Below are 16,912 nucleotides of genomic sequence, written 5' to 3'. Positions count from 1 at the left end.
CCGGGCCTGCGCACTTCCGGCCACACCTACACCGCGTGACCTGCGCGCACTTCCGGGCCGCGCCTCCCTCCCCTCAGGGCCCCGCCCCTCCCATAACGGTCGCCGCCTCCTGTGAGGGGAGGGAGGCGCCGTCGCCGCCGCCCTGCGAGGGGAGGCCGTGGTTCTGTCGCCCCCCGTGGGAGGTGGGCTGTTAGAGCTGCAAGGGTGATGGAGGGAACGGCGCACCTCTCCTCTGAGGGAAGGCTGAGAGACCTGGGGCTGTTCAGCCGGGAGAGGAGAAGGCTGAGAGGGGATCTCATCAATGCCGATCGGTATCTAAAGGGCGGGTGTCAAAAGAGGACGGGATCAGGCTCTTCTCAGTGGTGCCCGGTGACAGGACAAGGGGCAGCGGGCGCAAGCTGGAACACGGGAAATTCCGTCTGAACGTGAGGAAAAACTTCTTTCCTTTGAGCGTGACAGAGCACTGGAAGAGTCTCCTTCTCTAGAGATATTCCAAACCCGCCTGGACACGTTCCTGTCCAGCCTGTTCTGGGTGACCCTGCTCTGGCAGGGGAGGTTGGACGAGATGATCTCCAGAGGGCCCTTCCAGCCCCCACCATTCCATGATTCTGTGAGTGCGGCACAGGCTGGGATCTACCTGGCTGGGGAGCAGCTCTGTGTAAAGGGACCCGGGGGTCCTGGTGGCCAGCAAGGTCAATACGAGTGAACAGGGTGCTGCTGAGGCAAAGAAAACCAGTCGGATGCTGGGCTCCATCAACAAGGGCATCACCAGCAGAGATAAAGAAGTCATTATCCCGCTCTACGCGGTGATTCTTAGGTCACATGTGGAATACTGCATTCAGTTTTGGTCCCCGCTGTGCAAAAAAGATGTGGCCAGGCTGGAGAGGGTCCAGAGAAGGGCTACCAAGATGATCCAAGGCCTGGGAAGCCTGCCATGCGGTGAAAGGCTGAGAGAAGTGGGTTTGTTCAGCCATGAGAAAAGAAGGCTCAGGGGAAACCTTATCACCACGTTCCAGTAATTAAAGGGTGGCCAAAAAGAAGATGGGAGACTCCCTTTTTACAAGGAGTCACATGGGAAAGATGAGGGGTAACGGGTACAAGTTACTCCTGGGGAGATTCCAGTTGGACACAAGAGGAAAATTTTTCCCAATGAGAACAATCAGCCACTGGAATAATCTCCCCAGGGAAGTGGTGGATTCCCCAACATCAGACGCTTTTAAGATTCAGCTGGAGAGGGCTCTGGGCCATCTCGTCTAGACCGTGCTTTTGCCAAGAAAGGTTGGACCAGATGATCCTTGAGGTCCTTTCCAACCTGGGATTCTATGATTCATTGATTCTATGATAATTACAAGGTTTTGCACCCACTCTGGGTGTTGGGTCCTAAGCGTTAGCAGCAGGACAGGTGTTCATCTGGGAATGTAATAACAATACCTGTCTTTCTTCAATCGTCTCAGTAAATATCTGTTATTAATTCACTTCACCACAATCCTTCGAAATTTTGTGGAGTGTTATTGTAAGACTGCCCTATTTATTGGCTAGCTCTGGTAAGCATTAAACCATGTATATTTTACAGTATTCGTATGCTTCATTTTATACAAGGGCGACTGAAAATGGCGTGTATGTACCATGACATAACAAACACAGCACGGTATTAAGTCACATAACCATTACCAATAAAAATTAGTGTATTTTCTTACAGTCTGGTACTCCGTTCATCTCACGGTCAGCCCTAAATTGTGACTGACCTACGGACATTTCTGTCTACTGCAGCATACCCAGCTCTTCAGTTGATCTTCTGTGTGTTTTGATTTGCTTTACCGTTTCCTCTATACCGGAATGTAATAGTAACGTATAGTGATAATGATTTAATAACTCACATTATTACATTGCCAAGGTCTGGAGCGCTGGGTACGCTCGCGTTCCAAGTGCCTGGCCCAGGCAGCGAGGACTGGGATTTTAGGAGATCACTGGTGGGAAACTTTCCTGGAATTTTTAGTAGAGTAAGATAAGGGAAGTCCCTAAGGTGGTTTTTTTTTTCACGTTCTTCTACCGGGAACGCCAAAGCCGGTCACAGTTTTCCTTAATCCCCGCTGGGTAAAGCAGCCGGACTCGTGGACTTCACCCTGAGGTGAAGGAGAAAATCAAAGGGTTTAAAACATTATATCCCTGAAGTGAACTTTCCAACAAAAATTACATTTAGCAAAGTAAAAAAGATCCCTCTCTTTCTATATATAGAAGAATTTTGTAGCTACTCTTAAAGATTGCCCATCATTTGCCATTTCAGTACCCAGAAAAGACGCCCGCCAGGAACCATTCGCATACGTCTGGATGTTTTATTTGCTTATTTGTTTCCAGCAGGTTATTTTTAACCAAATTGACTGCATTTGTGGCACCACAGCGGAGAACTTAACGGCCCTGGCATAAGGCAGAACCTCCAGCGTGGCGGCAGACGATAAATCTTTCCACCCGAGAGCTTCCCAAGGACAGCACGTGCCGTGTGCCTTCAAGAGCATAAGGGAGACCAACACCCACCGTAAAAATCATCCCGTGGCTTGTTCAAAATGACCAGAAAAAGTGCGTCCTGGGTCTCAGGAGGTAATGATGCAGCACTAAAACAAACGCGGAGCGGCTTTTATGTATGTCCTTCCGATTTTTAAGGTTTCCTCATTATTTAATGCGAGGAAACAAAATGAGAAAGGCTGTGTGTTAACACAGAAGTCTCACATCGCTCCTGCTGGGAAACATACCTCATACGCCGAGGCTTGCAGCAAAACCAGAGAACAGCATTAACGAGCGGTTAGCGAGATAGTTGAGCTAGTTAGTTACGTACTTGGTAACTAATAATTTGATTGTTATCCTAAGTTTCATATTGGAAACAACTATTTGGTAGCTACTTGCCAACCTCTTTCTATCCCTGGCCCATGCCGAGGGCACCCCATACCCTGCACCCTCACCCCATGCCTCTGTGGGGCACCTCATTCCCCGTGTCCACATGCGGCAGAGCCCGCCGCCCCCGGATTTGAGGCTAAAAGGCGACAAAGGAGCATTCTGTGGTGCAGACACCGCGTTTTTGCTGAGGATGGAAGGCAGACGTACCTGACAGCACCCTCCACCGAGCCGGGCTTCTTGTTCCCAGCTTCTCCTCACGGGATTCATCTCTGCTCCCGTGCTGGCATCCATCACCCCAGGCAGCGCTGCTTGTCCTGTGAGGAGCAGCAGGAAACATCTACAAAACCGTGATAAAAAAAGCTGGAGAGAGGTCAGAGGGAAGGAAAGAGGCAAAGAGAGGAGAGATGGTGCCTAGGGAGGGGGATAAATCACTGAAAATGGACTCCGTGGCCATAACAGATGCACAGGGACAGCTACCGATGGGAAGGAAGGGTGGCAGCCCAAGCGCTCGCACGGATTCCACTGAAATGTTTCCCTCGGATACAGATACGTCTTTAAGGGAATATAAAATGCCCTCCTGCAGCAGTCTGCAACATTTTTAATCCAAAAATAGGTTTTAAAACCCTCAAAACCTTCAAGCGTTGCAACAGGTTTTGTTTCCAAATGCAGGCAAACCTGGAGCATTTGTTTATTCCTCTTATTGAACCCGCTGGCTTGATTCGATTACGTCCCTAGAAACGCATGTGCAAATTGGATTTCCAGCCTTTCGAGGGCACTGCCTTCCGCCGCGATGTCTCCGGCGACTGATGCCAACTCCCCGCTCACTGTAGGACCGAACCGGTGTTAAGGTGCCAATGCCCACAGCTTTCAGCTGCTCGTTGCTCTCAGCAAGCTCCCGGCCATAAATAAATGACTTTTACCCTCGAGATACGCGTTAGCAACAACTTAATAATCTCTTAAATTAAGCGGGCTGAAGCACGGCCGTTCCTCTGTTGGGCGCCTACTGGATAGAAGGGTCTGATGAAGAAAGACTGAGGGGAAAAATAAAAGGATGTCAAATTGAAAAGCCCCATGGAGATGAATGCGAGATAACCAAGAGAAAAACATTTATAGCCTGAGTCTCAGCTGAAATGATTTCCCCTCCCAGGCAGACGGATTTCCTTCTCGCCTTCACGGAAAGCGCCCAAAGGAGAGCCGCCGCGCGGGCACCTTGGGGTGGCGATAAATCCGGTGATCAGAATCAGAGCAGACAGTTAAGACTACACAAGTAAGCAAATTTATTTTAAGACGGAACAAATATCGTGGCAAACAACAATATGCAAATTCGGTTGAGAACAGGGGTAAATATCAGACTTTGTTTTCAAATCAATATAAAATATAGTCAGATTTTATTTTGTCCAAAAAGCAGCTCGCGTCGGAGGGAGGTTGGGAGGGGACGCGTCCGTTCACACCATCCGAGGTGTGTGTCACCCGCAAAAACCTCAGGCTCGGGAGGCAGCTCCTCTGCCAGCAGAGATGAGCGATGCCAGAGGAGATGGACATGCCTTTGGGAGCTCCGACTCCCCCTCGTCTCCAATTTTCTGCTCCCAATTCTCATAAAAAGCCAACTCTTGCCACAGAGCAAGGGGCAGGTTCATCCCTTCTGAGACCCACCTACCGCCTCCGGGGATGCCAGCTGCTTTTCAGGGTCGGGCATCTTTGAAGGCACCTGTACCTCCTCTTCCTCGCTGGCTCCTGATGGCTCGACCTCCCGTGGCAGAGCCTGAAGAGCCAGCGAGGGATCAGCTCACCTCCGATGCCGGAGGAGGAGCTGCCGCGGCGTGAACGGGATGAAATCCCCTCCCGGCTCGAAGGTGCTGGCGTGCTGCTTTCTAGAAAAGCCATCCCAAAATAAAAGCAGACATAGAAAACATTAGATTGTCAATGATGCTTTGAAACAAATTCAAGTTTATCACGCTTTTTTTTTTGTGGGTTTTTTTGTTTGTTTGTTTGTGGTTTGTTTTTTTTTTTTCCTGTGAGCGTGTGTGTGTGTGTGTCGACTTCATACAAACAGACAAAGAAAGACGTTGTGAACTTCAAGCTCTGGCTCGGCATGTCGTCAGTTAGCATCCCCAGAAGCACCATCGGATACGGAAGAGTTAGCACCAGAGAGTTTGGAGGACCTAACTGATAACATGCGTCATTTGGAAAAAACCTGGGGCCAGGTTGGGAACTGGGGGGGGGGTGGTGGTGGTGTGTGGGGGGGACATGGTACAGTCCATTAGAAACAATACAAGGCAATTCATGAGTTTTCATACAGTACAATACAGTCACTGATCAATTAACCCTTTCAGTACAGTACATGACAAGTAACACTTTGCACCCTGTTAACACTAGGAAAGGAGGCTTTGGGATGGAGGGAGGTGGCTGGTAATTTAACCCTTTTCTGCCTTTTTAATTCCAGGGTCCGCCGATTGCTTCGGCTGCTTTTCAGAAGCGCCTCCCTCCCACCCCAGCTCAGACAACTTGTCCCCAAGCCTGGCTCCCGGAGGGGGGATGCGCTGGGGGACCGGGATGCCTCCAGTCCATCCGCAGCGAGGTTTTCACCCAAATTGTGCCGGTTTGGCCAGGGAAATTAGGAGAGCCACCGCCCCTCTGCCCCCGCGCCAGCTGCTGAACCCATGGGAAAACCTCAAATTTGAGTTTCCCCCGGATCAATTCTGGTGCCGAAATGCGCAGAAAGGGTTCAGAGGTTGAGCTCGGACAGCCCCAAGCCAACCCCACGTCTTCCCTCGGACGTAGTGAGAACAGGGTCCATTGGAAAAGTGCTAAATTACAGTACATTGGCATTTCCATATGTCAACTATTGAACAGCAAAACAGATTGTTTGAAAACAGAATCAGTATCGTACAGTAAGTTCACACTTAATTCTTCACCGTTTCTACACTTGTAACACATGCATTTTATTTCCATTAGTTTAATGCCAGTAGGACCAACATCCTCCAGAACAATGATCTAACATTAAACAGAACTTCCTAAGAAAAAATATTAAGCATCACATAAAGTTTTCAGAAAAACCTGTTAATTAGCATCACAAGGTACTCAGATTTACATTCAGGAGTTTTCATGCCATGATTTAAAACACCTTTTGGTTAATATCCTGGGGGGAGTGTGGAGGGGCGGGGGGGGAAACAAACCCAAAAAACAAACCGAAAAAAAAAAAAAAAGGAACAGTTGGGGAAATAATAGATTTATCTCTATGTTTACGCGCACGAACACACATGCGCATAACACGTGGATAGGTGCATGGGTGTGTGCGCCTTTTGAGACTGCTTCCTGCAATGCACAATCTGTTTTGATAAACTTGACTCATTTCAAGGGCATTTGCATGGGTCCAAAAAGACTTTGAAGGAAACGAACGCTAAACTACCGAAGCAAATTAAAAAGTCTCTCTTGGAGAGAAAAGAAAAGGTCGGTAAAACATCGCCTGTGTGCCATTACAATGCGCTTCTCATGAGCTATCTTAAAACCCAAAAATCCCTAACAAGAGCTCTTTTCTGCCTAAAAGGTCCTTCCAAAGCAAGAGGTGCTGTGCTAGGCTTTGCGTTCGGGGCACATGCAGGAGAAAACGCCTTTTTTTTTTCTTTTTCTTTTTCTTTTTTTTTTTTTAACCCTCCCAAAGGATGAGATGCCAGCTCCAAGGGGCAAAAAAACTACACCTACAGGGGAAAATAAAAAAAAAACCAAAATCTTCCCTGTCCCCCCTTTCTCGCGAGCTTAATTTCCAAGGACGCAAGGAGACCGGTGAGCTCGCCGGGGGGGTGAAATTTCCAAAGGGTTCGCCTATATCCTCGTGACAGCGAGCAGGACGTAGGCTCCGAGTCACCGAGGTGCTTTCTGAAGAGGCTGTCCCCTCGGCCGCTATCGTTTTGGCGGGGGGTGGGGGGAGGGCTCAGATATAGCAGCAACATCGCCAGGCGCTATTTCATTAAAGCTAAATTTGCAGGGTTAATTTGGCTGGGGGGAGAAAGAAAAAAAAAAAAAACAAACGGAAAAAATCTGGATTCTATTACGTTTCCATTTTTAAATGCCACTATAGAGGATGTAAGAGCGTAACACTTTGGGCTGCTCAAGGTTTGTGGTTTTTAACAACCTTCAATTCCCACCAAATACCCAAACCCATGAAGGTCTATCAAAGAAGGAAGCCTGAATTGAACCCAAGCAAAACCAGCCACCGCGACTGGAGCTGGTGGGGGAAAATCCTTCATCTGCTGCAACAAGCAACTCCAACACACCCATATTTTTGGTTGCTGAAGGCGATTTCCACCATGTCCACGTGCTAGCAGTGTAGGAGAAGACATAATTCACTTCTCTCTGTTCGAACTGATCATGCTGGAACGGAGGGGTTTATCCATCAAGTGTCACCGGGGAGAAACTCCCATCAAGGGGTGTTGCCAGAGAAGGACTTGGATCGATTATTGGCTCGTCAAGGAGGACGAGCAGGAGTCCCCAGGGCAGGTACCCCAGCTTGAAGGAAACGCAGAACTCTCGCGACCACCGTGATTTATTTGCTGCCATGGAAAACCCACGAGGGCTTTGAAAGAAGCGAAACACCATCGGTGGGTTGAGAGGGGATGGTTTGGGACATCAAAACCCCGATTATTCTGCATCCCAGGGATCATCACCCCATTTCAAATCCTAGAGATTGATGACTACGTTTACTACAAGCTCCACCCTACGGATTTCTTGCTGGCAGGGGAGCTCTGGTCCCCGACCATCTGTACTGAAATACCACAGGAATTTAACAAGAATAGCAATAGACATCTGAATTGCCTCCTAACACGAGGCCTGATCAACTCCTAACACCGCTTTCGAAATTCAACGGCAAACCCCGTGGTTATTATGCTCCATCTTCTAAATCATCTGCGAGTCTTTTTACTTAAAAATACCTTTTTTTAAGTTTAAGCCCACGATCAGTCTCAACAGCACGCTCAGTACAGGCACAATGATGGCTTTTATTGCAATGGCTTGAGCGCAGTCTTTATGGACACCAGCATCTTGGACTGGTTTTTAACTTGGCTGTCCCACGGACTCAGCCTGCTAATGCGGACCGGGGTCTCCTACCAAAAACTAGAGCGTCTGCCCCACGTTTCTCCCGCCGGGTCTGCTTCGCGTCCTGCGGTCCGCTCAATTCCAAGTGTCAATTAGACGATCTTGCACCATCCCGATGCCTTTTTGAGACTTCTCCTGTGTCTTTGGTGTTTTTAAAAGCCCCGCGCTTGGGTCTCCTCAATGATGACCTCAAAGTTTACAACCACCACGTCTGCCTGGACGTCAGTGATTTGGGTGTCGGTTCTGTTGTGTTAAAATAAGCTTGGATGGGTTAAGTTCCCTAATTTATAAAACTGCTAACGGATACGTAATGGAAGTCAGGCACCAGGCAGTGGTCACCTCGAAATTATCTTCTGATGGCCTCTACGTAATTAACACCGCGCCTAAGAGGCTAAATTGAGACTGGGGGAAATAAACAGTTCAAAACTCAGTGCTAATAGTACTTACAAAAGTGCAGTGCTCGATATAGTCAGAAGCAAAGTGACTACTAGTACGTAAAGTGCTAGTTTCAAAGTCGGTTTGGTTCGGTGTCCGAAACATGGGTGGAATGCCCTTGCGGGGGGGGTTCACTGGGTGAGGGGCGGGGGGGGGAATTAAGAAGAGACAGCACTGCAACTGCACATGCCACACCAAAAGTGCTTCAAATCACACCGCCGCGGAGAGACGCATCACGCTACGGCTCAGCTTGTGAACACGGACGAGCAAACGACTTTGACACCTTTTAGGTTATACGATAAAGAACAGCTCCATTAACTCCATCACTACAAACCCATTCGGAAAGCAAGCGGTCACAGCTTACGAGAAAAAAAAAACAAACAAAAACAAACAAAAAAAAAACAAACAAAAAAAACCATCCCCAAAACCAAGCCAAAACCCACCCCAAAACCAAGAGCCTCTCGGAACATTTACGAGTCTTTGCAACTATGATACTCAAAAGTCTAGCAAAAGCAACCCTGGAAAGCCTGCACAGTGCCTGCGACAAGCTTCGCCGACGCTTTGTCATGCACTTTACGGAGGAGTCGCGCCGCAGACCGCCTCCTTTTACACGCTATCTTACAGTTAGCCTATTTACCTATTTATCTGTGGTTTGCTTTTTTGTTTTTCTTTTTCTTTTTTTTTTTTTTTTTTTTTTTTTAGCTTTCTGACCATGCATTAAGCTGGCTTTTTTCTCTTAACCACCCTACCAGTCGAAGGACAATTAACGCAAGAACAAGACGATGAAGGCGGTCTGGTAAACACTGATGTTCCTAACGTCCCATCTTCATTTTCATGAAGGAAAATGCTCCGGAGAAGGACTTTGGATCAGCACGCTTCTGGGAAGAGGATGGAAAAGGAGGACTGATCCCGAGGGACCTCAGGCACTTCCCCTTTATCTCTTTAAACACTGCGCTTCCCACCGACTGTCCCATCGCCTATTCCAGCTGCTGACAGCTGCTTTTTTTGTTCCCTCGCATCGAGCTGCAAGCCCAACCCTACCTTCGCGCCCCTGCTGGGAAAGCGAGGACTCCGCTGGCTGGAAACAGGGTGCAGGAATTTCCCCGCTACGGTCCGCCTTGGTCCCAGTCCTCACCCTGGGCTGGAAGCGGCTCTTTGCAAAGCGGGACGCGCTCCAGCAGCGCCCTTCCGTCCCCCTTACCTTGGGAGCTCCGCGCTTGCGAAAATAGGGTGTTTTCTCCCAAAACGGCAAATGAAAAAAGGGGCAGCCGGACCTTCAATTCACACTATGTTTGAGTAGGTACCCCCCCAAAAAAAAGGTCACTGAGTAGCGTAAGTGGCTCCCCAGCCCTGCATCCATCGCCGTCAACTCTCCCAAGTGGTGGACAAGGCAACATCTGGGTGTCCAGCATCTGGTGCCTCTGAACCGGGTGCAAATTTTTTTTTTTTTTTTTTTTATGGAGAAAGCTCTTTTTAAAACAAAAGTATTGGGCTTGCTGGAGTTGGCAGGGTGTGTTGGGTAGGTTTCGGGTACAGCTGCAAGTGTTTTCCGAACCAGAGAGCCAAGCACCAGGGAGATGGTTTTTCAGAAGCAGAGAACAGTAACATCCCAGGGGAAAAAAAAAAAAAAGAGTTACAAATCCAGGTCACTTATTTCCACTACTGCCACAAAGACCTGTATTTTTTGTTTATTGGAACAGGTTGCCCAGGGACGTTGTGGCTGCCCCATCCCTGGAGGTGTTCAAGGCCAGGCTGGATGAGGCTTTAAGCCAGGTTTGGTCTGGTGGGAGGTGTCCCTGCCCAGAGCAGGGGGCTGGAACTGGATGATCTTTAAGGTCCCTTCCAACCCCAACCATTCTATGATTCTATGATTCAAACGAGCAAAAAAGCAAGGTCACGCATCCAGGGGCTATGGATGTACATCCACCTTTGCAGACACACAACTGGAAAGAAAGGAGCCTGGAAAAGACACGGGAGCTGGAGAAGGGCAGCGCAAGATGGGCGGTAATCAGGGTGGGGGAAATGGGGGCAACGCAACCATCTCGGTCCACAATCCAGCCAAGAAAATTGCTGAAATGATATATCCAGTCTTGTTGGCAAAGCCAGCAAGATCTGGGGCGAGCACACAAGCGCATGTCCGTGGCCACCACCCTGCCATCCAGCAAGGAGCAAGTCCATCAGCGATGGAGAGCAAGTGCTACCGGGCAGGAGTGTGCCATCTTGCATGCCACGGCTTTATTGTAAATGATGGTGGAGTTCCGTGGGATTAAAAGCAACCGCTGGGCAAAGAAGCATCTTCCAGGGCCGTATTCCAGCCTGATCTTGCAAGACTGGCATCTATCACCATTTCCTACATGGAAGCGCTGGGATAACATTGGGTTGAAGTGCCGTTGACCTCAACTTTGAGACAGTTGAGGTCTCAGCGTTGACCCAAATGTTGGGTCCCAAGCATTGTATGTACAGAAAACTTAGCAGTGTCAAAACTCCCGTAACAAAATTGCTCATTTTCCAGGTCTTTTTATAACATATTCTTTCCTGTCTTCTGATTGTAAGGATTTTTGGCAGATGATTTGGAAGTGGATCGTAAATCTGATGCTAGGACACTGCGTCAAATGGCACGCTAATTTCCTGCGCTGCTCTCACAAAGAAGTTTTCACATCGCATTGTGTTTTTGCGGCTTTAGTTTGTGTCCTAAGGACACACCGTTGGCCACGTCTGAGACTCCTTGCAATTTTGCCTCCAGCTGGACTGGCAACCCTGTTAAATTTTTAAAAAAGAAAAGTTATTACAGGTTTTCTGGGAGAAAAGGCTGCGTGCTAAGCCCGTGACCTCACCTTCACCTCAGCTCTGGATTTTGAAGGCATGTGTAAAATCCTGCTTCAGCTGGCACGCTAGATTTTCACCTAAATATTCTTGGCAACTTTTCCAGTCTCCCAAAAAAACAACTGATTGGAAATTTTATTAGAAGCAACGTTTTATTTTTGGAGGCGGAGGCTTTTGCTGCGTTGAAGCCTGCAGATATCTGTGTGCTACAATTAGATGTTGATTTTCAGCGGCGAATGAAGTGATTGCCCAGTAAAATGCGATTCCAGATCGCTCGGTATCAGAGGCGTAATGCGTACCGAAGATGCAGGGCCATTTTTAATTCTATGCTAATTATCTCAACAAAAACCAGATCCTGCTGCGGAAAACCGATTGCGGGAAGAAATAATCATCCATCTTTTGTAGTTCTAGCCGTGCTGCTCAAGACGCAGCTTATTTACAAAATGGCAATCTCCAGAAAAAGGCTGTGTTATCGTTGCCTGAAAAAGCTGTATACTCTGATAGGTAGTGCTACCCTTCTGGGGGTGCGCTGCCTGGGAAATTCCACTTTGAAACTAAACGCTATAAACTTAAAGCGTGGAAAACCGCATCCCGTTCAACAAATACCATCTGTAGGGCTAACGCAACCCGTCGTTGATGCTCGGAGATCCCTGCTTTGAAATTCACCCTTGCGGTTTAGAGAAGAAAAATCACACGGCCGTTAAATTATTGATAAGTGGAAAGATGCTTTCAATAAAAGCATCAATGAAACACCAAAATGAAATTCCAAAATGCAGACTTTCTGCATTAAACGTGGATGAGAAGCATCTTTCCCCCCCCAGCACAAAAATATCCATCGTGCAGGATGACATAAAAATGTTCTTTTTTGTATGCAGGAAAGAAAAAACCCAATGTATAAACCCATGAATTTGGAGAGTCACTGTGAAAGGGATGAAAGAACCCCCAAGCAGAGGGGCATGCAATCTGTTTCGGTTCCTCCTGGTACCACCGTAGCCCCTGAAGAGGCCATCGCACATGGTTGCACCGCAAGACGATCTCATGGAGACGTGAACCTGCACCTTTCGGTCACAGCCACGCAAGACACCAAGTCCTCCCATTGCAGCAGTTTCTCCTTGACCATCAAGATACAGTCTTCATCAAAGAGCAAACGCGTCCAGGGGAGCAACGGGTACGTGACAATTTTATTCACGAGGACCTCGCGACCACAGCCCCTGCTTCTACCTGGGGATACCACCACCACCAACTCGCTACCGTAGAAAAGGGCTCTCCTCGATGTTCTCCATCTCTCCTCTCTGGGTATCTGCACGCGTTGCTAGACGCTGATGATGCCTGCGTCCAGCATTACGAGACGCGTTCCTGGCAGGCGGCGGAATAACTCCAATCCTTCACCCTGCTGTAACGACGGTGCCTGAAGACGGGAACATTGGACCACAGGGACCGCATGTTGAAAGCAAAACATTTTATTACTGTCGGTTAAGCTTCATAATGCACACTTAGGAGTAAGGTAGAGGTTATATGGAGATCACTTTGCTCGCTACCAACTACAGCTTCTGGGATTAAATGCAGCAGCTGTTGAGCGGTGCATAATAGGACCAGTGGAAAGAAAAAGAGAATAACATACAGTTGAAATGGTGGGGGGGGGAATAGCTTGGCAGAAAACTGTCCCCTAACTTGAAATTCAACCAGAAATAATTATTTTTTCCACTGCACAAAAAGCCACAGCGTCCTAGACAACAGCTGGGGACCAAGTACTGCCCTTGAAAGGCACCTCTCCAACTCAACACCCACCTCAGCATCTACCACCTTGTACGGGCGCCGCAGCATCCAAACACAACACGGGAAGATCGGAGAGGACCGCCTTCGCTTGTGGGGGAGGGCGACACCTCTACGGTCAGTGGATCGAGCCTAGGTGCAAAGCGGGATGCTGCAAATACAGCAGCTCCTTGCTCGTCTAATCGCAACCCCTTCTCGCGGTACACAGGTGTTTATCGGAAATTTTGCGTCGCCGTGAAGGCAGAAAGGTGGATTTCGACTCGTACATGACCCGAATTCAGCGTGGTTCGTGACAACACTCTGCAACCGCTCGCCTGGTGTTGACTCAGACGTGTGACTTTAGCTTTGTTTTCTCTAAGTTCCCGTGCAATGTTTTTGACAGTAAAAGCCATCCTGAGATGGTTTCTAAAGAATGCAAGTTTCTTCCAGCACAAACTGCACCTTCAATCTAAGATCAAAAATGTGGTTATCTTTCCTAGAGGTCAGAGGTCACGGAAAAGCTATTTTCGACCATCTACTAAAGAATTGCTAACACAGTTTAACAGCGCCAGCTTTTTTAGCCCAAATCAGTTTACCTTCCAGCCAATCTTCCGCAAGCAGCTTCAAATTGCATCAAACCTTATCCAGAGGAACACGCCATTCTGATCTCCCCTTTCCCGATATTACAGCTCTCTTCTTAGTGTCATATGAAATTCAAGGGAGAGGGAGAAAATTCCTTCCCTAGTAAAAGAGGACTCCAGCTATTGCGAGCACGAAACTACCAGATTTTCTTCTAGAAAACAAACTGCTTGTCTGGAAAGGTGGGAAGCTCTTGGAAGACTGAAAGCCCAGAGGAGGCTGCTGTTTAGGCTGAGGCAAGTGAAAAATACCCAGGTCTTAGCCTTTTGCTTGTTCTCTTTTGCATCTTCAGCCTCATCGAGAGGAAGAGGTCAGCATAGGTTTTGAACAACCAGAGAGAGCAGCTCTAGGGCTTATTGCAACAGCTCGAGGGCTGCAGTATGGAGGAGGAGGATGAACTTCACTTTGTGGAGAGCCTGAAAAGGTGAGGAAATTGGGAGGATCTTCCAGTTGGTGCTTTCTCTTTCTCCTCCTGTGGCACAGAGGAGCTGAGAAGGCTGCTTCTCTCTGCAGGAGCGTCCTTCAGAGCCTGTTTGGATGAGATTCGGAGGCAAACGACGAGGGTGGTAGACCACCCCAGAGAGCCGCCATGCTCTCCAAAACCGCCTGCAAAGTCCAAGCTGTGGCTCGGTCTTCACTCTTACCTCTTGGCTCACGTCTGAAGAGCTTGCTCTTCTAACTTTCTGTTCCTCTTTTGGGGTGCTTGCAGAAATACATTGCGGGGGGACATCTTCTCCTTTATAGCTTAGCCAGCAAAAGCAACTGCATCTTTGCCAGGTTTGGAGTTGCAGTCCCTTCCCGTTCTTGGATCATCTCGGAAACGGCAAGAAGCTTTCAAAAACGGTGGGCTGCTCTTGAAACCTTGTGAGGCTGTGGGTTGTCTAAAAAGGGATCAGCACGTTTAGGGAGGTTATCCCTACTTTAGAGGGTGTCTCCTAAGAGCAGAAAAGAGGTGAGAAAAGCAACAGGTTAAACTGCAGTTTGCTGCTGCAGGGAGGAGTATGTGGGCACCACTTCTGCCTTCAGCTCTGGATTGTGGGTTTTCTTGGGGGCGCACACATATCAGGACAAAACACGCGCCGCTGAATAAACTGACAGTTTTAAGCTGTTTTGAAAAGAAAAGGCTCTGTAACATGCCTTCACCACGATAACCCACAGCTAAAAGCTGGCAGCATCCATTGAAAACGCTCATCGGGTGACTGCAGCACCTCCCTCCTCTTCTTTGTTTTGTTTTTTTTTTTTTCTTCTTTTTATTTAATAAGATAGCTAGAAGGAACTTATCACTTGTTAACTCAAAGGGTGACCCCCGACAGCGCTGAGGGATGACTGTGCTGGCGTGAGCAGAAAATGCTGTTACCGAGCGGAGGGGCCGGGCTGCAGCAAGCCGACGTGCAGACTGCCCGCACGAATCCCAGGATAGAAACGTCCGTACGCTCTCCACAGAGCACCAGACAAGAGTTAAAAGTCCCACGAGGCAGAAAAGGATGGCTAAAATGGTTGGGCTCCTGCGGTATCCAGGATAAAGCTGTTTACGCCTTCCCTTTGCGGTTATACATGTGGGCGGTGGTCCCTTGCCTCGCTCAGGTCTCGGTTGCCACTTTGACCCAGGTCCCACTTGCAGGCTCTGATGGTCCCCCGTCCTGGCGGCTCCCAGCATTGTCTGCAGCAACCGGAGCCAGCGCAGGACTGTAAAAGAGAAGATGGGAGGCTTGGCAGAGGCACAGCTCTTATCTCAACATCTTCATACCCATTTTGCTGTGGGCACGCTCATCCCGCGTACCTGAATTTGCTAACCCACATCAAACCCTTGGGTCGATTCCCAAACTGATGTGTGGAAGCGCCTTGCTGTTACGCAAGCAGAAAAAAAGCGACTCTAATTATTCTGCAACCAATTTAAATGTCCTGGGGAGGATGAAATCCTGGCAACGTTTAGCTCAAGCCGCGTACTTCCAGGCTGCAGCCTACTTCTGCCTTCAACGGAACAAAATTAAGGTTACGCGTAGCAAAGGATCCAGGCAGAGCATCGAGTTGTGGCGAGAAGCAAGAGTCGAAGCTCAAAGCAATGCTTGCTGCAGACGCAATAAAGCTCGTCCCCGGGGAAGGTGTTGTACGTTGTCGACAAGCGAGATGTTGCACGGGAGCTGTCGGGAGGAAGCAGCCTACGATCAGCGCATCATCGAACCGGCCCCAGGTAACTGGTTCACGCAACCCTACTTGACATGAGAACGATCACAGGGGGAACGAATGGCTGTGTGGTTAAATAACTACTCCTTCGCGGCGACATCAGCCCGAGCCCCACAAGAACCTGCCTCAACCTAGAGGTAACGTCTCCCAAAGCCCCACCGTCCCATCCAGCGGCTGCAGGAGCAGATGAGAGCTGCAGAAGAGGACGCCTGCGGTTCCTGGGATGGTTAAAGCCGTAGCATATCAAAATAGACACAGAGGAAAACGACTTCCTGGGAAAAATATAACCAGCTATGCGTCTTTTTTGTCCTACGTCGGCTGCAGCAGTCAGCCAATGCACGGGGATGGAAGGAACCGCAGAACGTTTGGGCTTTGCACAACATTTCCAGAGAGGTTCGTAAGCAAGGGCTTAAAAAAAGGTGGTGAACTTCTGAGGAAAACCCTGATTTAGGGCTCTTGAGCCAGGTCGCCCACGAGACGTGAACTGGCCTGATAAATACCCTTAGTGGTCAAGTTGGGAAAAGGAACAGCACAACCAAGACCGGGCCCTGCGAACAAAGCGAGAGGAAAATGACCCTATCCGTTGAGCCATACAAACATCTACGGGGGTTGCCACCCATGCTGCTTTAGAGACCTTCATGTGTTGCAACCAGACGGAGCCAGAAATAAAATGCCAGTGTAAAGGATGCGCTCCGAGATAACAGGCACGAGGTTTGGTTCACCTCGTAAAACACAGTGCCTATTCTCAGCTTTCTAAGCAAGCGTTTGAGCCAAAAAACTCTTTCCCTAATTTTACCAGGATTGGGGCCTGGGGGGGGGATTATTCAAAATGCCTAAATTAAAAAATTTCACCGCTAACTACAGTGATGTGCACACAACCTTCGGGAAGGGTCCAACAGAACCCTTTGATAGAAAGAAAGGGCGGTGATCTCATCAACAGGAGACACGCTACAGCTTTAAAGGACTCGAACGTGAAATAATTTTTGATGATTAGGGGCGGAATGGGAGATAAGACATGTTAAATTGAGCCCAGCTGACAAAATCCCCTTGCCGGAGAACTTTTGGAAGCTAGAAACACATAAATGGTTTAGTCAAACAA

At 48.6% G+C, this 16,912-nt stretch overlaps 1 protein-coding gene and 1 long non-coding RNA gene across 11 annotated transcripts in view; one reads left to right on the top strand and one right to left on the bottom strand.

The window, feature by feature from the left end:
- Positions 1-93: 93 nt before the first annotated feature.
- Positions 94-4,152, top strand: LOC128909869 (uncharacterized). 2 transcript variants are annotated; one of them, XR_008466537.1, is made up of 3 exons: positions 94-610; positions 2,356-2,574; positions 3,559-4,152. It is a non-coding gene; the product is annotated as an uncharacterized LOC128909869 (long non-coding RNA). The 2 variants fall into 2 exon arrangements; XR_008466538.1 differs by having other exon boundaries at positions 94-1,544.
- Positions 2,520-16,912, bottom strand: part of PURG (purine rich element binding protein G) — a 28,688-nt gene continuing 14,295 nt past the window's right edge. For 2 of the 9 annotated variants that reach the window (XM_054202224.1, XM_054202223.1), the window contains one exon: positions 4,143-15,770. In XM_054202224.1, the coding sequence (XP_054058199.1) occupies positions 15,684-15,770 (87 nt within the window). In that variant the 3' untranslated portion in view covers positions 4,143-15,683. Of the gene's footprint in view, positions 3,227-4,142; positions 15,771-16,912 lie in introns of those variants that run through there. The other 7 variants (XM_054202230.1, XM_054202235.1, XR_008466536.1 and 4 more) reach the window with 6 other exon arrangements.

Source organism: Rissa tridactyla, chromosome 5 (assembly GCF_028500815.1).
Source record: "Rissa tridactyla isolate bRisTri1 chromosome 5, bRisTri1.patW.cur.20221130, whole genome shotgun sequence".
NCBI classification, from domain to species: Eukaryota; Metazoa; Chordata; class Aves; order Charadriiformes; family Laridae; genus Rissa; species Rissa tridactyla.
The sequence above is the reverse complement of the archived record's forward strand: the minus strand, read 5'-3'. Positions and strand labels throughout refer to the sequence as shown.